At 38.2% G+C, this 23,325-nt stretch overlaps 1 protein-coding gene across 1 annotated transcript; it reads left to right on the plus strand.

The window, feature by feature from the left end:
- Window positions 1–752: 752 nt before the first annotated feature.
- On the plus strand, window positions 753–12,530 carry DTD2 (D-aminoacyl-tRNA deacylase 2). Its single transcript, XM_023227391.2, has 3 exons — window positions 753–980; window positions 5,212–5,281; window positions 10,086–12,530. Exons 1-3 carry the CDS (start codon window positions 870–872, stop codon window positions 10,409–10,411), a joined length of 507 nt encoding a protein of 168 aa, XP_023083159.1. The 5' UTR covers window positions 753–869; the 3' UTR covers window positions 10,412–12,530.
- The last annotated feature ends 10,795 nt before the right edge of the window (window positions 12,531–23,325 follow it).

A 23,325-nucleotide genomic window follows, 5' to 3' on the forward strand; every position in this document is an offset into this window, starting at 1 on the left:
GGTAATGCAATCAGGGTAACACTATTATTCCTCATCTAAACCATCCAAGCCCATAGAAAAATGAATGCTAATCTGATGCATGTTTAAGGAATACGTTACATGGGAAAGAAAATCAAGCCCTTGTTTAGTTTTATTTACATTCTCGTATGTACTTCCAGAAAATGCATCACAGAATTTACATCATATGCATCAGAATAAACTGTTTTATTTTTGTATTAGTAGCGGGCTAAGTTATTAACAATCACACTTTCTTGGATAAGAACATTTTTAACAAGGATATCTCCTAAAGAATGTGTATTCATATAGCATACCAATACCTTTTCACAACTGTGGAATCAGAATGGTTTATGGCATTCCCGATAGAGGAGGCAGCATTGTTTTATTGATTGGAATAAGGAAAATTTTGAAGGATGTATATATAGCTTTTAGTTCCATCTCCGCTTGCTCTTTGATTCAATTATTTGTTTACTCACTTTCATATGGGCATAACATGAATTTAAATCAAGCAGATTTAAAATTTTTCAACAGTTGGAACCTAAGCTTTCTGAGGTGAAAGATGTTTCTTAAAAGGTTTGTAGGAAAGAGATCTAACGAGTCTTTTCAGTCGTTTAATAAAAGTATACACTGAGCGCCTTCTGCAGAGTTGGGCAGGAGCTGCGGAGAAGCTTAGCGCTACACCGCCCTCCAAGACCGCACATCCGGGACATCCGAGAGTCGGGCCGAGCCCCAGCCCCTAGAAGGGCGGGGCCACTGGGCGATCGGGGCAGTCCCTTTGTCATGCCCCGCCCCGTCTGCCCCGCCTGCGCGTCGAGGAAGGGGCCTGCGACACGCGGCCCAGTTACCGTCCGGCCGCGGCGCGGGCCTAAACCATGGCTGAGAGTAGCCGGATGCTTCAGGCCCGGGCGCTCCTGCAGCAGTGCCTGCACGCCCGGCTGCAAATTCGCCCAGCCGAAGGGGACGCCGCGGCCCAGTGGGTGGAGGTAACGTCAGCCCGGCAGCTCTCGTTATCCTCCGGCATGCGGGCCAGTTTTTTCCACGTTGTCTCGGTGACCCGTCTCCTCTGTCTCTCTCTCTGAGACCGGCCGTCCGGCCGCGGGGATACTGGGTCAGCTTGACGCTGGCCGCAGTGGCCTGCCTGGCTGCGCTTGTCTTTTCGGTCCTGCATCACCGTTCCCCAGTGCCAGTTGTAGCCCCCGAGAGGAAGAGCGCGTCTCCCTTTTTGGGGGGACCACGGGGATTTGAAACTGAGTTCGGTGGACTTCGGGCCTTACTGTCTCAGACCCCTTGTAGTTCGTGGCCTATGCTGGTCGAGGGCAAGCTTGTAGGTCAGGTTTGCTGCAAGAGTTCATGATCTGCTTTAACTTAGGCCTCAGATCGCGTTGAATTTCCCCTTACGTTGACTTGGTCTTAGCATAGAAATGAGATTTCCTAAGAAACAATTGTTTTTCAAGAAGCCTTTTAAAAATTTTGCCCTATTTCCAACTGAGAAAACAAAGACCACTACTTTTATAACAATGTTGCATTGTTATCAAACACATTTCTCCAAAGAATTTAAAACATTTATGTCACTGAGTTCCTTCTACTTTCATACATACTTTCCTTTTTAAGACAGCCTGCCCCCACTGCATACAAAAACAAATAAAATTTTCTTTAAGGCCTCTGACGTAATTTTGAAGTATGTTGAAATGTAAGAAAAAAACTAGTTCGTAATTAAGACTTTTGTAGACACTCAGAAACTTCAGTGTAGCAAACGCTCATTCGCTCATCTTTTCAGCTGAATTCGGTCCCAGATTTGGCATTAATTAAAACAATGTTATTTTATTTTTTTAATTAATTACTTTTTTTTTTTTTGAGATGAAGTGTTGATCTGTCGCCCAGGCTGGAGTGCAGTGGCACGATCTCGGCTCACTGCAACTTCCGCCTCCCAGGTTCAAGCAGTTTTCCTTCCTCAACCTCCCGAGTAGCTGGGACAACAGGAGCAAGCTACCACGCCTGGCTGATTTTTGTATTTTTAGTAGAGACGGGGTTTCGCCATTTTGGCCAGGCTTGTCTAGAACTCCTGACCTCAGGTGATCCACTTACCTCAGGTGATCCACGTGCCTCAGCCTCCCAAAGTGCTGGGATTACAGGCCTGAGCCACCGCGCCCGGCCTACTTACTATTTTAAATAGTACCAGTGAACTATTTGATATACGGGTGATTATTCTAAAATCAGAATCTGTTGCCCTGTGCTAATTTGGAAATACAAGCAAAGAAATTCCTGTATTCTTCTCTCTCGCCCAGAAATTCACTTTTCTTATTTCTTATTTTTGTCATGATTTTTTGTGAAGTCTTGATATCCTTATTTGAAATTTTATTATTGTATTTTGCCATCCTATCTGAAGAATTAACTGGCCAGGTGCAGTAATCCCAGCACTTTGGGAGGCCGAGCTGGCGGATCACTTAAGGTCAGGAGTTTGAGACCAGCCTGGCCAACATGGTGATCCCGTCTCTACTGAAAATACAAAAATTAGCCAGGCTTGGTGGCGGGCACCTGTAATCCCAGCTACTCGGGAGGCTAAGGCAGGAGAATCTCTTGAACCCGGGAGGCGGAGGTTGCAGTGAGGGGAGATCCTGCCACTGCACTCCAGCCTGAGCCACAGAGTGAGACCTCCTTTCAAAAATAAGTAATAAATAAAAGAATTATCCTTTCTTTTTTTTTTTTTTTTGAGACAGAGTCTTGCGCTGTCACCCAGGCTGGAGGGCAGTGGCGCAATCTCAGCTCACTGCAAGCTCCGCCTCCCAGGTTCACACCATTCTCCTGCCTCAGCCTCCTGAGCACCTGGGACCACAGGCGCCCGCCACCACGCCTGGCTAATTTTTTGTATTTTCAGTACAGACGTGGTTTCACCATGCTAGCCAGGATGGTCTCAAACTCCTGACCTCCTGATCCACCCGCCTAGGCCTCCCAAAGTGCTGGGATTACAGGTGTGAGCCACCGCGCCCGGCTGTATTATCCATTTTTGTAGTTGCCTCCAGACACTATAAATTACAAACTATCAGTCATTTAGTTTCCTTCCATGCTTATTTATCTTTTTTATGTTTTTCAGGCTACATCTTCTTATGCAAAATCACGTATATTTTATTGCTGTCATCTAAACTATCAGTTTGTGTTTATAAACTTAAAAACTATTTTAAAGGCTTTCCCTTTCACTCCTACACACATAACTAAATTAGTTTAAAGGGCTGACAAGTAATTTAGATGGTGAGAAAATGTAAATTCTTCTTACGTGTTCTCTACCCTATTCTATTATTAAAAGTTCTGGTTTTCTTAGAAACAGCATTTTAATTGTCAAGATTTGAAGGTTACTTTCTTTGCTTGTTCTTAGTTTCATTCATTTAGAACTTTGCTGTCACAGACTAATGTTTTTGTTCCTGGTAAGTGAACTTTTTAAAGCTACAGTGAAAATTATCTGTATTTTTCTACATATTTGAAATGTTTTATACCAAAGAAGTTATAAGGAAAGTGATTTTGACTTGAAGAGAAGTCACAACTTAAGATCTATTATGGAATAAATGAAAGGCAAAGACCTTAATGAGGAGATAATGTTAGTGGAAAGAACAGTTACCATTCTGCATATGATTAGGTATTTAATTCTGACATTGCGTGTGTCCAAATATAAATATCCTTAAGATTTTGATTCATGACGAAAACAGTAGTAGTGGAGAGGCCTGTGACAGTATTGCAAATACCTATAATAACTTGCCAGCTTCTTAAGGGTATGCATTGGAGGCCCTTGCCTATTGTTTCAGGAGCACAACTGCACTTTTTAAGACTCACTTCTTTTCCAGGTAAATCAAGTGTGAGTGCAGAGCTGCATTTACATATATCTAGAAAATTTTTTTGGATAACACATAGAGCCTGGAACATATAGTTGAATGTTAATGCAATCAACAGATAAATTGAATCCCTATCATGTACAAAACAGCCTGTAAAGTGCTTTGGAAGTTAAAATGTGAAATAAATTGTGCCTCTGCCCTTAAATTTATTTTTACATACTCATTTAATAAACACTAATATAGCACTTACTGTGAACCAGGCACTGTTTTTAAGTACTTTATAAATATTAACTCATTTAATCTTCCTAATAGCTCCTGGAGCCAAGGTTAATTTACAGAATCAAAAAATCTAATGATTCACTCAGAAGCAGAATCAAAGTCACTATTCAAATGTCTCTTTTCTGTATAGTCTCTGTCCTACAAGATCTAAGAAATATCCAAGTCATTATGTAAAATAAATAAGCCTATATTCCTGATAACAACCAACCTTTTAATGTAGAACTTATTATCACAAATGCAATTTTCAGGTCCCTATCATGTTTATTTAAAGCATTTAACAACAAATAATAATAATTGGACAGTTTCCTGGAGTTTATAGAAATAGAATCAGACCATTATTTTCATTATCTGTAAGTAAATGGATTAGGGGAAATAAAGAGAGATGATGTCAAAAGATATCAGTCACATGTTGTTTATCCATCAGCTGTATCTGGTATAATGTGAATTCACTTGGCATTGAATAAATGGGGCCCAGCAAATGAAATGTTTCTAAGTCTGTCACCCTTACTTGGGAAAAGGCTGGTTGATCGTCTTAATGATTTTGATTAGAAATAAATGTTTGAAGGTATAACTTGTCTTCACTGCTCTTGGCTATATTTTAAACTTAATTCTTTTTTTTTCCCGAGATGGAATCTCTCTCTGTCGCCCAGGCTGGAGTGCAGTGGCGTGATCTCGGCTCACTGCAAGCTCTGCCTCCTGGGTTCATGCCATTCTCCTGCCTCAGCCTCCTGAGTAGCTGGGACTACAGGCGCCTGTCACCACGCCCGGCTAATTTTTTGTATTTTTAGTAGAGACGGGGTTTCACCATGTTAGCCAGGATGGTCTCGATCTCCTGACCTCGTGATTCACCCACCGCGGCCTCCCAAAGTGCTGGGATTACAGGCGTGAGCCACTGCGCCCTGCCTTAAACTTAATTTTTGAAAGAAATAACAACTTATGATTGAAACTTGAAAAATATTTTGTTTTCTCACTTGAGAAATCTTTTGTAAAGTTCATTTTCTGTGCTTTTAACCTCTATGTCTATAATATTAATAGTTGTGAAACTGTACCCATTTAGCCCTGTATCTTTATAGATATTGTTGTAATCTGAGTTTACTGTGGTGATTTCTCATAGGTCCAAAGAGGATTGGTGATCTACGTGTGCTTTTTCAAGGGAGCTGATAAAGAAATTCTTCCCAAAATGGGTATGTGTTTGACTTTGTTTCTTTTTTAAAAGTGAGAGGGCAAGTGTGGTGCTCACATTTGTAATTCCCAACACGTTGGGAGGCCAAGGCAGGTGGATTACTTGAACTCAAGAGTTAGAAGCTGGCCTGGGCAACATAGTAAGACTTCTTCTCTACAGAGAATAAACAAAAGTAGCTGGGCATGGTGACCTGTGCCTATGATCCTAGCTACTTAGGAGGCTGAGGCTGGAAGATTGCTTGAGGCCAGGAGGTCGAGGCTGCAATGTGCTGAGATGGTACCCCTGCACTCCAGCCTGGGCAACACAGTGAGACCCTGTCTCAAAAAAAAAAAAAAAAGAGAGTGAGAAAGAACAGTAATAGACAAATGAACCAGAAGGGACAAGAAGCACAATCTTTTTCCTTCCCTTTTATTTTTAAAATAATAAATAATAATTTTACATATTCATGGTATACAAAGTGATATTTTAATACTGTATACAATGTATAACAATCAAACCAGATATGTATTATCTCAAACATTTGTTATTTGTGTTGTGAACATTTAAAATCCTTTCTTCTAGACTTTTGACAGTATACAATAAATTATAGTTAGTCATATTCATCCTATAGTGCTGCAGAACACCAGAACTCATTCCTCCTATCTAGCTATAATTTTGTATCCATTAACCAATCCCTGCCCATCCTAAGATGCACAATCTTAAATTGTGCTGATGTTATTAATTACTTAATTCTATCTAGTGTTATTGGCCTTAGCTATTTGCCTGTTTCAAAGTTTAAAGTAAGCAAGTATGGTGAAATTCTTTTAAAATATCTGCAGCATTTCAGGTGACTTACAGATTGATGTAGAAGAGTGTACATAAAAACACATACACACAATGCACTTCAGCCAAGGATACAGAAAATTCTTGGAAGTAGGGTGGTCACACAGGGAGAAACAGATGCTGCATTTCTTAATATAGTTTCCTTTATCCCCCAGAGCCCCTAACAGAGGCAGTAGATGACGCTATATATACAAGATGTGGGTCTCATCAAACCTGGACAACTCAAGTTTATATCATTATTATGGAAGAATTTACATTAGCCCTGTATGCCCTTTTTTGTGGAAATAAGTATAGATATAAGGTTCTCCTGGGTCTTGAGCCAAATTCAGTATCATCACAGCCACACTTCCTCCAAAGACATGGAAAACAGTCAATGTTCAGGGATCTCTGAACAGTAATCTATCTACCTGCAGCTTTCTGGTTTCCTGGATAGGCTATAGCACTGTATAGTGATATGTATATATACACTATCTCACATGGCTATAGTATTTCATGTGATAATTACATAGGTTCAGATATACCAAATCAAATCATATACCCTTTCAGGACACTATTTGGATATAAGGATTATATCCACAAACAAGCATACATACAAACTTGAAAGAAAAGCTATCCTTAAGGTTGGGAACAGGTTGTATTCTCTTCATTAGTAAAGGACAGCATCCATCAGTTGGATTAATAAGAAATATTGATTATACAAATGGGCAGTTGAAGCTTACAGAAGTTAAGCTAGAAGAGCTTCAAGGGCAAATAGGCCAATGAGGAAGAGCTTGGACAAAAAGCTAAAATTCCTAGTGGGAATTTTATAGTGATATATCAAACATGTCTGACAACTTCGTCAAAAGATGAAAACCAGACTTAAGAGACTATGCTAGGTGAGAATGGAAAGCCAGTAACTGCAATAGTTTGCAATTTGAATCCAGAAGATAATAAGTAACCTCTGAAGGGTTAAGAACAGAATGTTCTGGTCTGAAGAAGAAAAAAAAAAGAGAGAGAGAGGCCGGGCGCTGTGGCTCACTCCTGTAATCCCAGCACTTTGGGAGGCCAAGGCAGGCATATCACGAGGTCAGGAGATCAAGACCATCCTGGCTAACATGGTGAAACCCCGACTCTACTAAAAATACAAAAAAATTAGCTAGGCATGGTGGTGGGCACCTGTAGTCCCAGCTACTTGGAAGGCTGAAGTAGGAGAATGGTGTGAACCCAGGAGGCAGAGTTTGCAGTGAGCCGAGATCACACCACTGCCCTCCAGCCTGGGCGACAGAGCAAGACTCCATCTCAAAAAAAAAGAAAAGAAAAGAACATAATGTAATGAGGACTCCTATTATAGAGAATAATTTGGCAGATCCTAATGCTGGAGTGTTAGACAGTCTGTCCACTTTCCTAAATTAATATTTTGCTTTGGATTAAATCTTTTTTGGTCCATAAAAAATATAGAAACCTTCAAAAACAGGAAGAAAGTTTTTGTCATTCTGACTTAAGATTGACTTCGTAAAGTTGTCTTAAATGGTCGTAAAGAGGCTCAAATGGTTCTTCATCATAATACTATGAAATATGCCTACCACATCCAAACTGCATGTTTTATAGTGATTAAATCCTGTGCACTTCCATATCTGTCTTTGTGAGTTCACTTTAAATACATGCATAAGATTGTAGTGAATTTAAAACACCAAGGAGGTCCACCCTAACTCTTGTAGCGGATAGTCTAACACTAACACATGATTTTTTATATCATGATTTTTAGTAAAGAAATATATGACTCTAAGAATCACATTCTACTCGTTTGAGTTGTAAGCAAAGTAAGTCCATCTATTATTAATAGTATTAGCTTGTACTTCACTCTATTTCAGTAGGCTAAGTAAGTCAATGTGATGGAATTCTCTGAAGCCTCACCTCTTATTTATGACATAGATTCAGATATTTCCAATCAAAGCATATATCCCTTGAGAATATAATAACCAGTCATATCCACAAAATCTGAAATAGCATAGCTAACATAGAGATGTATAGAATCTTCCTCCATTCACCTTCAATATAATTGGGCTGAGGGCCAGAAACCTGTCAAAGCTTAACATCCCATATACGTCATTAGAGATACTTGATTGATAACCTATTTTAGGATATTTCAGTTTCCAACATGCCATTCATTCATTGTCTCGTTTTAATTCTACTTACTGGTTCTACATTGTATTTATCTACATACTGATATATGTATACCAACAGCATTAACTGAAATCTCAGTTATAGCCAGTAGAGGGAGGTAGGTGGAAATATAATAAATTGTAGCATTATCTCTCAGGCCTGTTATTCCAAAATTGCCTATTTACTTTGTCACTAGCCTGAGGCCTAGATAGCTAGATAGTGATTTTGAGTGGAATGAAGTGCTCTGGAAAGTTTCCTTACAAGCAGTCAGTAAAGACTGCTGGCTAACCAGCAAAGTCCTATTTGTAATAGAGAAAACTAGAGGTATTTAAAAATAAGTGTTAAGTGAAAATTGATGATGCTTAATGCCTGGCTTAGAAATTCATTTGGGTGTTCACCTTGGCAGGTTTTTACCAGATTAATTCCATGATTTGTAGAGAGGGGTAACAATATGAATATTTACTACAGACCTCTAATAATTAAAACTGTTAACTACCCCAACAGAAAGCATACCTTTTAAAGCCTAATTTGAGGGCAGGTGTCTTGAAGGTTATATAGTTCCTTCTACCATTTGCCCTCTCAGGACTATTCTTTGCAAACAGAAGTCAGGTACACCTTTATAGAGGTAGGGAGACCCTAGGTCTATTTATATTAGACACTTCCTTTGCTTATTGTTTCAAAAATGGTTAATGTTGAGGTATAAAGGCTTTCTAAGTTTAGACTTTTAGCTATATATGGATACTTATGGTGGTTTCAACACTTCTTATTAGCTATAAAAAATCTCATGAATACTATGCAAATAATATCACATGTTTTCTTATATGTATACGAAGATAATGCTAGCAGCTTTATATGTTTTTATTTACTTTTTCAGTTATAACAATGAATTTCTGATGATTCTTGCTTTCACCTTTACCCTTCTCTCATGAGTTATATTTATAAAACAATTAGTCCATGTTAATATTGCCTTTAAGGTTATTAAACAACAAAATTGGCTGGTTTATAATGGGATTGAAACAAGAACCTTTGTCTCCACTTAGAACTCTTGGCAACTAAGTTTAAAATAATAACTGCACTAAAATTTTTATTTGATATTCCATTATAAAGAAAAATTTAGCCAGGTGCGTTGACTCACACCTGTAATCCCAACACTTTGGGAGGCCGAGGTGGGCGGATCATGAGGTCAGGAGATCGAGACCAGCCTGGCTAATACGTTGAAACCCCGTCTCTACTAAAAATACAAAAAATTAGCCGGCCATGCTGGCACGTGCCTGTAGTCCCAGCTACTCGGGAGGCTGAGGCAGGAGAATCGCTTGAACCCAGGAGGCGGAGGTTGCAGTGAGCTGAGATCGCACCATTGCACTCAAGCCTGGGCAACAGAGCGAAACTCTGTCTCTAAATAAATAAATAAAGCAAGCAAGCAAGCAGAATTTGGTGTAAGGAGGAGTTACCCTTGTATTTTTCCAGTGGGATTTACTTACTAAATAAAAGGAACATGAAAGTAAAATCTTCTCATGTATTCCCCCAGGGGAACAATATTTGAGGTTCCAGTGTACAGTTAATTCTTTAGACCTTTCTGGATGAACTTATTGTTAGGTGATCTTAACTGCTAATTCAGATTTAAAATATCATACCATTTTCTGCATGAAAATTGCTTTATTTTTCATGCTTAGATTATTTAGCTTAGTGAAGCAGTATTTTAAATCTAAATCGAGACTTTGGGTTAGAGGCATGAGCTGACAAACTGAATTTTAAACATGAGATTTGCTGACTAAAAACTTGATGGTTTTCTTCCTGTTTGTTTTTCACTTTAAAATGTTTTGCCTTTCTTCCTCACCCAGTTAATACACTGTTAAATGTGAAATTAAGTGAGACAGAAAATGGCAAGCATGTCTCTATATTGGATCTACCTGGCAACATTCTTATTATCCCTCAAGCTACCCTTGGAGGAAGACTAAAAGGAAGAAACATGCAATATCACTCTAACTCTGGAAAAGAAGAAGGGTTGGAACTTTACTCTCAATTTGTGACGCTGTGTGAAAAAGAAGTAGCTGCTAATAGCAAGTGTGCTGAAGCTGGGGTTGTAGTGGAACATGGCACTTATGGGAACAGGCAGGTATTAAAGCTGGACACCAACGGACCATTCACACACTTAATTGAGTTTTGATAATGAAAAACTAGTTTCTATAGCTGTTTTCTGGTATGAAATGATCTAAAGTATAATTAGATTTTCTTTCCCTTCATCTTGAATGTAGTAATCTTCAGCATTTTTAGACAAGAAAATCTTGAGTTTCATATGTAACTCTGCACCTGCTAATTGGATGACTTTGCCAAGTCACCTAAACTCTGGATCTCAGTCACCTTTGGTCCTACATTCCTCTACCCTTCTACTTGAAAATTTGAAATACGCTGTCTATTCACTTTGTAGTCATTAAGGAAATGTTCTTAATTTTTTTTTGTTTTTGTTTTTGTTTTTGTTTTGAGACGGAGTCTCACTCTGTCGCCAGGCTGGAGTGTAGTGGCGCAATCTTGGCTCACTGCAACCTCTGCCTCCCGGGTTCAAGCGATTCTCCTGCCTCAGCCTCCCAAGTAGCTGGGATTACAGGCACATACCACCATGCCCAGATAATTTTTTTGTATTTTTAGTAGAGATGGGGTTTCATCGTGTTGGCCAGATGGTCTTGATCTCCTGACCTCATGATCCGCCCACCTTGGCCTCCCAAAGTGCTGGGACTACAGGCGTGAGCCACCATGCCCAGCCTCTTAATTGTTTTTAAAAAATTATGTACACCTTGAGTATTTTGCTATGAAGAGATTCATGCAAACAAGAAAAACACATTTCTTATACCATCAAATTTGTATAGCATGTAATAAAAATGACTATTTGTATTAATATTAGGTAAACTTCAGCACAACCCAATTATTACTTTGTTAATTTTGTTTACTATTTCAGTTTTCTATATTCCCATATATAAGTCACCATTTCTTTTAATAATATGCATGAAAATGTAATATAGGGCCAAATGTGGTGGCTCATGCCTATCATCCCAGCACTTTGGGAGGCCGAGGTGGGAGGATCACTTGAGCCCAGGAGTTTGAGACCAGCCTGGGCAGAATAGCAAGACCCAGTCTCTAACATATATATATATATGTAATATAAAAGTGTTATTGTGTGTTATATAACTTTCCAGGGACATCCAAATGTTTTACATTACTTTAAGAATCTTTACTTGATATAAGAACAAAGTATAAGGGTTTAAAAGTTGTTTTTATTAAACATACTATATAAGTGGGTTAATGGTCTATTTCTCAGTTTTTACCAAAACCATGTGTCTCACTTTTTGTCTTTGCTTTTTAAAGAACTGGTTCATGAAATTAGTGTTAGTTCATAAATTGTTTAAGAAGTTCCTTTCCCATTGAATTAGATTGCTATAAAAGGGAGAAAAGGGGAAACTTCCCATAAGAATAGTTTGAAAACAAATTGACTTGTTCATTTCCATATTATCTGCTTGATGATATGGAGCCAGTGTCAATTTTTCTGTTAGTGAATGTTTTGAACTAGATGTTTGTTCCCATCCCCAAAATTTATATGTTGAAGCCCTTATCAATGTGATGGTATCTGGAGATGGGGCTCCTCCAACTATTCTATCCCACAACACCCCAGCCTGAGGACACAGCGGGAAGGTGGCTGTCTATAAGCCAGAAAGAAAGTAGTCACCAGAAACAGACCATGCTGACAACTTGAGCTTGAACTTCTAACCCCCTGAACTGTGAGGAAATAAATTTCTGTTGTTCAAACCACCCGGTCTGATGGTATTTTGTTAGGGCAGTCTGAGCTAGAACAGTCATGTAAGATAGACAGCTAGTAAGGTAAACTTTTCAAAGGCAAGAAAGGAAGACATACAAGAAATTGAAAGAATAATTAAGTCAGTAAGAGGTAGTATTCAGTTTTGGCAAACTCCTCTGACTTGAGTTGAAAAGGCTTTTTTTTTTTAAGAGTAAAAACCAAATAACTAATTCTAATTGACAAAAAAAAGGTAAACAAACGTCCTAAATAGCTGCTGAAATTTCCATGTGTCTTATAGTTTCTTTAGGTCTGTGTTCCTAAGATGCTTAAAATTTTATCATGAAAAAATCCTATTTTCTCTATACCCTTCCTGTACTATTCTATTTTGGAACTAAGAATCAATAAGTGGCTTGGTAATGAACTCATTGTCCTTAACTTTTGCTTTATTGATTCATGATACACTTATTGAAATGTAATAAACTATTCATAAACTGGCAAACTCCAATTGTCTCATAGTTTCTCCAAAGAGGTATGTACGTCTTTCAAAAAGATAATGTTACCTATTTTAAACCATTTTGATTTTATGTCTAGGTGAAATGCTGACTCATAGCCTTTGATTGCTGTTTTAGAGTTCAGGCAATACTCTTTAAAAAATGTGCTTGAGGTACCAGGGGAGAATAACAATTTCAAGTACATGAAGGGTTATTAAGCAGAAGATGATAGACATCTTTGCTTAATTTCCAGAAAGGCTACAACAAGGGAAAAGGCAAATGAAGTTGTGGATATGAAAATAACTGTACCTTGGCTTTCTGTAGCTCTTCTGGCCAAAGGTGCTCAAAGAATCTTCAATAGGTATTTTATCTTCACAGTATATGTATGATGAGGATAGCGCTGTGGAAAGTAAGACGATGCTTAAGGAATTTTCCCAAGGTCACACAAGAGGGAGGACTAATTTCTATTTTCTTGACTTTCTTGTAGTCACAGTTGTTAAAAATTGAAATTGGGCCGGACACGGTGGCTCACGCCTGTAATCCCAGCACTTTGGGAGTTTGAGGCGGGTGGATCATGAGGTCAGGAGATCGAGACCATCCTGGCTAACATATTGAAACCCCATCTCTACTAAAAATACAAAAAATTAGCTGGGCATGGTGGTTGGCGCCTGTAGCCCCAACTACTTGGGAGGCTGAGGCAGGAGAATCAATTGAACCCAGGAGACAGAGATTGCAGTGAGCCGAGATTGTGCCATTGCACTCCAGCCTAGGCAAAAGAGCAAGACTCCGTATCAAAAAAAAAAAAAAAAAAAAATTGAAATTGATCTTGATAAAGACTTAGCATCTCTCAATGTGGATCACTTGAGAAAGAATAGCCAATAAATTGGTTTATTTACTAAATTAGGAGCAGACAGCGTTGCACCTAATTTAGGTGCTTTCTGCCTCTATTTTTCTAAGATTATAGAATGTTTCAAATATAACCATATCCATTGTGTATAATCCATTGTATATAATCCATGGATATGGATATGTGTATAAGACACAATGGATATGGTTGTAATAGCTTGAGTACCTTCATATAAAGTAAAATCAAACATACTTTTACCATTCTTTCATGAGTTCAAGTCATAAAGGAAGGTATACCATTTATGAATAATATCTGTACTAATGATTTCTTGACTCCATAATGAAAGAACTAAATTTATCAGATATCAATACTATAAAATCCTTCATGCCACTTGTTTTAGAAAAGAATTCACATTGATGTTATAATAGAACAATGTCATGTCAGATTTTTACTATCTGTGATTAACACTGCAGAGGACCTGATTTGTTATATTATAGTTAAATATATAGCAAAAAAAAAAATGAAATTCCAATGTACTTAGAAGTGTCTTGCCTATTAATTTATTGAAATAAGACTAGTTTCTTAAAGGGAAGAACTACTAGAAAAGTAACATTTTCATTTTGAAGCCATCCCTTGGTGATGACTTTAAACAGTTATTTTGATAGTTTCGTAACTATTCTCCCTACCTCCTATTTCTCCTATCCCTATTCCTTTTCAGACCATCTCCAAGGTTATATTCCAGAACATGTCTTTCTCTATGATATTCTACTTCTTAGGAACTTTTATAACTCCTCTTTATTGACAGAAGAAAGTCTAATCTTCTGAGGTTGGCATCAACATTCTCTATGCACCTCACCTTAGGAGTGAATGAAATCACTCAAGGAGATCTGTAGAGGACTAAAATCAGAATCTTAAGAAATAACATGTAAAGAAATGGCAAAGTATGAGAGGCCAGAGAAGACGATAGAGATTTCAGAGAGAGAACCAGAAAAGCGCATTGGTTTTTTTTGTTGTTTAATTTTTTTTAATTTAAGTTCTAGGGTACATGTGCACAACGTGCAGGTTTGTTACATATGTATACATGTGCCATGTTGGTGTGCTGCACCCATTAACTCGTCATTTACATTAGGTATTTCTCCTAATGCTAGCCCTCACTCCCCACCCCACGACAGGCCCCACTGTGTGATGTTCCCCACCCTGTGTCCAAGTGTTCTCATTGTTCAATTCTCACCTATGAGTGAGAACACGCGGTGTTTGGTTTTCTGTCTTTGCCATAGTTTGCTGAGAATGATGGTTTCCAGCTTCATCCATGTCCCTACAAAGGACACGAACTCATCCTTTTTTATGGCTGCATAGTATTCCATGGTGTATATGTGCCACATTTTCTTAATCCAGTCTGTCACTGATGGACATTTGGGCTGATTCCAAGTCTTTGCTATTGCGAATAGTGCCACAATGAACATACGTGTGCATGTGTCTTTATAGCAGCATGATTTATAATCCTTTGGGTATATACCCAGTAATGGGATGGCTGGGTCATATGGTACATCTAGTTCTAGATCCTTGAGGAATCACCATACTGTTTTTCATAATGGTTGAACTAGTTTACAGTCCCACCAACAGTGTAAAAGTGTTCCTATTTCTCCACATCCTCTCCAGCACCTGTTGTTTTCTGACTTTTTAATGATTACCATTCTAACTGGTGTGAGATGGTATCTCATTGTGGTTTTGATTTGCATTTCTCTGATGGCCAGTGATGACATTACCTTGTAAAGTCCTTTTCCTGGCTCATCCTGGCTCAAAAAGCTCCCCCACTGAGCACCTTGTGACCCCCACTCCTGCCCACCAGCATGATTTATAATCCTTTAGGTATATTCCCAGTAATGGGATGGCTGGGTCAAATGGTATTTCTAGTTCTAGATCCCTGAGGAGTTGCCACACTGTCTTCCACAATGGTTGAACTAGTTTACAGTCCCACCAACAGTGTAAAAGTGTTCCTATTTCTCCACGTCCTCTCTAGCACCTGTTATTTCCTGACTTTTTAATGATCGCAATTCTAACTGGTGTGAGATGGTATCTCATTGTGGTTTTGATTTGCATTTCTCTGATGGCCAGTGATGATGAACATATTTTCATGTGTCTGTTGGCTGCATAAATGTCTTCTTTTGGGAAGTGTCTGTTCATATCCTTTGCCCACTTTTTGATGGGGTTATTTGATTTTTTATTGTAAATTTGTTTAAGTTCTTTGTAGATTCTGGATATTAGCCTGAAAAGCACATTGTTAAACAAATTCACTCAAGATGTAAACAGTGATGAAATCAGTGCCAATTAACAGAAAAATTGGATGCAATTGAATGTTTTCACAGCAGACAGGGAACTGGGATATTTGCAATAGTTAATAGTCGAGTTTCTTAATCATTTGTCCTGGGGTGGAGTGTCTCAAAGTGTGTCCTTGTACTGGAATCGCCTGTTAAGATGCAGTTTTCTGGGACCATCCCAAACATACTAAACTAGAATCTCAGCAGTTAAAATCTGTCTAGTCACCAGTCTCCCCACAAGATGATTCTTGTGTACACTGGAATCCCAGAACCACGTTACCCAGAATGAAGCCCAGACTTCTAAGGCTCTTATTATGGTTTATAATCTGGCTCCAGCTCAACTTTCTAATCTTTTCTCCCACTATTCCCCTATCAAAATTTTCCAGTATAGCCCTATTTGTATTTTTCTTATATCATACCCTTACCTAACTTGCCCCTTTCTCTACTCTAAATCCATCATTACTCAGGCTCTTCTGACCCCATAGTAATTTCTTCTGCCACTACCACCTTTGGCATTATGATTGTGCCACTCTTGATAGTTGTTATGTATTTTATAAGATTAAGTACTTTGGCTTTAATTTTTTATACTAATGTGTCGACTGCAAGAGAATAAGTAATATCGGGCATTTAGAGAGAGTATAGTGGTAGGCAGACATAGTACAGTGTGTTCGTGTACATAGTAGTGTGTTTATACTGTATTATATCTGCCTACTATTATACTGTCTAAGCCCTGTCTCTGCTAAAAATACAAAAATTAGATGGGATTGGTGGCAGGCGTCTATAATCCCAGCTACTTGGGAGGCTGAGGCAGGACACTCACTTGAACCTGGGAGGCAGAGGTTGCAGAGCCAAGATGGTGCTACTGCACTCCAGCCTGGGCGACAGTGCAAAACTCTGTCTCAAAATAAGAAAAGAAAAGAAAAAAAAAAAAAACCTATATTTGAGTCTTTTCATTAAGCAAACTTTTTATGACACAAAAATATCTTTATTTTGTTTACAAATATGAATTTTGATGAAACAAGCTTTATTAAAACTCTTCTATATTTAATCACAAAATAAAGCAGTTCTGTGGGATACATCACAAAGGGCCAACTTAGAGATAAATATGACCCTACTTCTTTTTACTGGACTTTTCCATGTGAATGAATTCTTCACACTGGATTAGTCAGCATTTTTCTCTTAAGAAGCTTAATAAAATATGACCTATTACATCAGCCTTTTATCTGAATGTGAAAAGAAGAATTTATGTGGAGAATGCACCACACCCTGTATAACAGTATCTGAGACCCATTAGCTATTATTGCCATAAACATTTAAGGTTGAAAAAGTAATCGTGGGCTTTTTTTTTTTTTTTTTTTTTTTTTTTAGGGGAAGGTATGGAGTTTTTTTAGAAAATGGCTGATCATACTAGCAAAAATGTAACCCTTGGCCCCAGCTTTGAGAGACTGTTTACTTCAGCCTTGTACTAATGTAGATAGGCTAAGGCACACTTTCTATTCCTGGCATTCTTCTGATTTCCTTAGCAGGCCCAAGGTACGTCTATGAGCAAACATGATCACCTTTAAAGTTTAGTTTGCGCAATGCCTGCATTATCTTTTCTTCTGATTACATTCTGAAAGGCCTCGGGGCTTTTATTTCTTTCTTTCTTTTTTTTTTTTTTTTCTCTTTTGAGACACAGTCTCACTGTCGCCCAGGCTGGAGTGATCTCAGTGTGATCTTGGCTCACTGCAACCTTTTCCTCCGGGGTTCATGCGATTCTCCTGCCTCAGCCTCCCAAGTAGCTGGGATTACAGGTGACCACCACCATGCCTGGCCAATTTGTTTTTTTTTTTCTTTTTGTTTTTTTGTTTTTTTGATACAGAGTCTCGCTCTGTTGCCTAGCCTGGAGTGCAATGGTGTGATCTCGGCTCACTGCAACCTCCGCCTCCCAAGTTCAAGTGATTCCCCTGCCTTAGCCTTCTGAGTAGCTGGGATTGCAGGCATGGGCTACCATGCCCAGCTAGTTTTTGTATTTTTTTAGTAGAGATGGGGTTTCAGCATGTTGGTCAGGCTGGTCTCAAACTCCTGACCTCATGATCCGACCACCTTGGCCTCCCAAAGTGCTGAGATACAGGGATGAGCCACCGCGCCCGGCCTAATTTTGTATTTTTTGTAGACACGGGGTTTCTTTTTCTTTCTTTTTATTATTATTATTATTATTATTATCATTATTATTATACTTTACGTTCTAGGGTACATGTGTACAACATGCAGGTTTGCTACATATGTATACATATGCCATGTTGGTGTGCTGCACCCATTAACTTGTCATTTACATTAGGTATATCTCCTAATGCAATCCCTCCCGCTTCCCCCCAACCCCATGACAGGCCCCAGTGTGTGATGTCCCCATTCTGAGACACGGGGTTTCACCATGTTGACCAGGCTGGTCTCGAACTCTGGACCTCAAGTGATCCACCCCACCTCAGCCTCGCAAGTATTGGGATTACAAGCGTGAGCCACCCCACCTGGCCACAGGGCTTTTGTTTCTTTTCATTATATACATATTTGCCTTTTAAAACCCGGATGTTGAAAATCTAACATTTGCTTCATACTGCATAATGGATACTTGCTTTCCACTTAAATGTTGTAAAAATCTGCAGGTCAGCAGTGTAGCTGGGGGCTGTGTGAAATGTTTAAGATATGATCACTAGCGCCAAGGAGTTTACCATCTAGTAGGGGACACATTAGCCACAAAAATGCACTAGGTAGCATGTGGTCTCTGATGTCTGGACAATGCTGTCAGTGAGTTTTACTAAAAAAATAGCTGCAGAAGGAGAAGACACTTTTGGCTGGTACAGGAAATCTTCATTAAAAAATGCATTGCTGGCCAGGTGTGGTAATCCCAGCACTTTGGGAAGCCAAGGCAAGAGGATCACTTGAGCCCAGGAGTTCAAGACCAACCTGGGCAACACAGTGAGATCTTGTCTCAACAAAACAAACAAAAAACTGGATCTTTTATTTTATTTTTCTGTGTGTGAGTTTATGATCTTTGTTTTCTGTATTTCTTATAAAATAAGCAAGAGATATTAACATCAATCATTATAAAGAGCAATCAGAAAAGCCATAAGGTTTAGACTGGGAGAGAAGATAGTCACAGCTCCTGTGAGATTTACACCATATTAAATAGACTTTGATGAGATTGTGTTTTATTCTTGGACATATCCCAAACTGGATCTTTTAAATTAGAAGGAATTGGTTAGACTTTAATTAGATGAACTGAAAAAATGTTTAGGTTTGTGTGCATTTGAACCACAGTTTCTTTTAATTCAACTAGTTTGTGAGTTGTTCATCAAAATAACCACATTCTTGTATCTCTTGAGTTTTCATTTGGTTTTTAAAGGCTGAACCAAAAAGCTTCAGGGTTTTCACATAGCCTTTTGCCATTTCATAGCTCCATGTCTCCTTGGCGATTCTAGTGTTCATCGTCTGCCAGGTCCACTTGGAGCTGTTGCCACTCTGCATTCCTCTTCCATTGTTGGTAATATCCTTTTTTTTTTTTTTTCCTTCTTATTTCTGTAAAGAAAGTGACTTATTTTCTCAGGGTTCTGAGTTGGCAGAAGTTACTGCAAGTATTAAACCTCTGTTCAATAGTGAAAGAGAAATATCTGATAATCTTTAACCAATGATTAAATTTTGTGTCCTCAATCACGTTGGTGTTAGATCGCTTTTTTTCCTCTATAAATCTGGGCTGAATTTTAGTTTCAAGATGTTTTCAGAATATTGTTGAAAATGTTACTCAGTACCCTTGCTATCACTTCATAAATAATATTGAGTGCCCATATGCTTCAACAAGGTTTTTAAAAAAAAAATCCCTTTCCCCCCAGTGGTGATATAAATTTGCTATTTGCTAGACTTTTCTGAAAATTTTATCGGCATGTTCTATTTTACTGAAGTCATATGACCAGAAAGTGTTCATCATTATATGGCCCACAGATTTGTGTTTATCCTAAAATACATATAGGATTATCATGATACCATATTAATTCCCATATTTTCCCCTATTTTAATTTAGAAACAGGAAAGAGAAATTTTGCAAGCATTTCAATACTGAACCACTGCTACTCAGTTTGATAAATATTTGCAATTATTACCAGATTTAATGAGATACTTGCTACCTTGTATGTGTAAAGCACTGGTAGGCATTATGACCAAACAGATAAGTATATTGTGCAGTGACCATCATTAAGAAGCTTACAAACAGTGATTCATCCTGAATTACACAATAATCAATGGAAAAAAAATTTGGACTTTAGCTCCCTCATACTCAGAATTAAAAAGGCATAGTTTCTTCAACAAGAATTTATTTAGAGTCTACTTGTATACCAAGTACTGGAAAAAAACAAGAGATACAAAGATAAAACATATTTCCCTCCTTTTGGTCCTCATAAAAGTATATTTCAGGAGACAGTGATTAAGGCAAGGGATATAGATTTGGGAGTTAGCTGCACATATGGTAGTTAAAGTCACCAAAATTAGCTATGGTGCTTCCTCAGAATAATAATAGAACTACTATATGATCCAGCAATTTCACTTCTGGGTATATAAACAAAAGAATCGAAAGCAGGGTCTCAGATATTTGCATACCCATGTTCATTGCAGCACTATTCACAATAGCTAAGAGGTAGAAGCAACACAAGTGCCCATCAAAGGGTGAATGGATAAACAAAATGTGTTGTATACATACAATGGAATATTATTCAGACTTGGAAACCCTGTTATATATTACAACATGGATGAACCTAGAGGACATTATGCTAAGTGAAATAAGCCAGTCACAAAAAGACAAACACTGTATAATTTCACTTATAGGAGATATCTAAAGTAGTCAAATTTATAGAAATAGAAAGTAGAATGATGGTTACCAGGGCTTGGAGGGAGGGGGAAATGGGTTGTTGTTGTTTAAGGGGTATAGAGTTTTCAGTTTTGCAAGATGAAAAAGTTCTGGAGATCTGTTTCACAATGTCAATATACTTACCACTACTGAACTGTACACTTAAAAAAGAAAAAGCCACCAAAATATATGACATTGCCCAGAAAGAGTGTGTAGAAAAGATAACAATTAAGAAACAATAAGAAACTAAATATTTAACAAAGAGGTAGATTAAGAGATAACATCAGCCGGGTATGGTGGTTCATGCCTGTAATTCCAGCACTTTGGGAGGCTGAGGCAGGAAGATCACTTGAGGCCAGGAGTTTGAGACCAGCCTGGACAACATAGCAAGATCCTGTCTCTACAAAAAAATTTTAAACATAAAAACAAACAACAACAACAAAAAAGATAGTATTGAGAGGCTGAAAAGGGGTGGAAAAACAGGTAGGAGAAAAACTAAAAGAGAATGATGTAAAAACAAAACAAAACTAGAAGAGAATCCAAGAGAAGGGAGAATTTCTATCCAAGTGGTTTGTGGTAAACAATGTCCAATCCTAGAACAATCCACTAGAGTAAGAAAGTACTATTTAAAAAAGAATAGGATTAACAATGAGGAAGTCACTATGAACATTATTCAGTGCAGGTCCCTTGGAATTATGGAAGCCAAGTATCTTGAGAAATGAATGGGACTTTTATATAAAAATAGTAAAGTGTAGAAAATTCTTTCAGGAAGTTAGAGATGAAGGGAAGGAAATGGAAAACAGTAGTTTTGTAGGACAGCAGTATTAAGGGGATTTTTTTTAAAGATATAAAAAATGTTAGCATATTTTTAGAGCAAGAGTAAGTAGATAGTGAAATTGAAGAAAGAAGAGATGTAATAACTTACTGAGCAAAATCTCATATCAAAAGCAAAACTAGAGGAATGTTATTGGAAAACTGTGAGTATCCTCTCAGGTAGGAGGAAAGATGGCTGAGTTTAGGGTGAGAGCTCTGATGGAGTTCAGACATTGTGCCATCTACTTTTGCTGTAAAACACAGGACTTGATTTTCTTGGAGAGAGGATGATGGTATGAAGTAGTGGCTTGAGGACAGTAGTGAATATTTGACATAGCTACTATAGGAAATGGGTAATCAAACCAACTAGCTGTGGTTAAATCATAATTAATGCTATAAAGTAGAAAGAATGGTTATACAATTTTCTTGGTAGTCCAAGAGCAGATTGGAAAAAGCAGATGGTTGGGTTGATCCACATTCAGAAATTGGCAGAAGAGATGCAATGTATTAAGGTCATGGAGTGGAAGGCATTGTGAGTGCTAGTAAGAATATAGCTGAAACAACTGATTTCATAAATCCAAACTGGCAAGGAAGGATAAAAATCAGACTAGATGAAGAGAATTCAAGAAGACTAGTGCTTTTAAGAAACTGGGCCAGGCATGGTGGCTCATGCCTGTAATTTCAGCACTTTGGGAGGCCAAGAAGGGAGGGTCACTTGAACCCAGGAGTTCAAGACCAGCCTGGGCAACACAGGAAGACCCCATCTTTACAAAAAAATGAAAATAACTGGGTGCAGTGGCATGCGCCTGTGGTCCCAGCTACTTGGGAAGCTGAGGCAGGAGGATCACTTGGGCTCAGGAGATCAAGGCTGCAGTGAACCATGATCACACCACTGCACTCTGCACTCCAGCCTGGGCAAAAGAGCAAGACTCTTTCTCAAATAAATAAATTTAAGCTAATATGTTGTATGACTATGTCATTTGGATATTACAAATATAAATACTGGTTACCTTACAGTAAAGGTAACCTGGGATGATAAGACTCAGAACAGAGAGAAATACCCATAATTCTGTGCCCAAGTCTTTAATCACATGAGAGTGTGGTACGAGGATCAGCAAATGGTAGAGCTGAGGAATGTGGAGAAAGTGATGTTTCAAGAGGATGTGAACTTCATCGGGGGAGTAGAGGAGAGTAAGGACCTGAAAACCCTAGTATAGAACCAGCGGAACATCAGATTATGATTTCCTTAACAATCAAAGGATTGTTAAGGAAAGGCTAGGAGTATAGGAAAGTTTATTAACAACAGAATGGTATTTTAGAAGATAACGTGGAATTACTAGGAGCAAGAACAAGCTGATTACAGGAAAAAGAAAAGAAAGAAGTGACCAGAGGGACTTATGAAGGAGACAGGGCATGGAGAAGTGACCAAAATTTTCAGGGAGATGAGAAAGAAGGAATATGAATGGAATTATAATGCTAATTTTCAGCTGAATATTGTTTGTGAGAGACAAAGCAAAGAAATTGAGAGACAGAAGGGATGTTAATACAACCAAAACACTAATTACAGCCAAAATGTTGTTTAAGAAAGATACAGACTGTGACACAAATCTAATGAAACCACTAAATTTTGTCTTCATATTGTTTAGGGGAGATGAAGCAAAATTGAGATGATCTGGAAGCTATATGTAACATTAGTATAGCCTCTCCTTTAAAGTTTTTGATTTCAGTTTAAACATTTTGTTGTGGGGAAAACATTTGGGCATCTTCTTCAACCCCAACATTCTCTAGTTATTTATCTTTAGGAACTGGAAGTACGTTAAGTGCCGGATCTTGGATATTCATACATTTAGTTTTAGTTCATCGTATTGTCCCAGCTTGCTTATTTATGTATTGATATGTTTTTAATTTTTATTATTTTTTAGTCAGCTTGCTAGGGAATATTGAATTATTTT

The sequence above is a fragment of the Piliocolobus tephrosceles genome, chromosome 6, assembly GCF_002776525.5.
Source record: "Piliocolobus tephrosceles isolate RC106 chromosome 6, ASM277652v3, whole genome shotgun sequence".
In the NCBI taxonomy this organism is placed as follows: domain Eukaryota; kingdom Metazoa; phylum Chordata; class Mammalia; order Primates; family Cercopithecidae; genus Piliocolobus; species Piliocolobus tephrosceles.

Excerpts from the sequence above, each read along its gene's own strand:
- DTD2 (XM_023227391.2), top strand. The coding sequence starts at position 870 with ATGGCTGAGAGTAGCCGGATGCTTCAGGCCCGGGCGCTCCTGCAGCAG. Across the intron at positions 981-5,211 it reads CCGCGGCCCAGTGGGTGGAG|GTCCAAAGAGGATTGGTGAT; the intron begins GTAACGTCAGCC and ends GATTTCTCATAG. Across the intron at positions 5,282-10,085 it reads AGAAATTCTTCCCAAAATGG|TTAATACACTGTTAAATGTG; the intron begins GTATGTGTTTGA and ends TTCCTCACCCAG.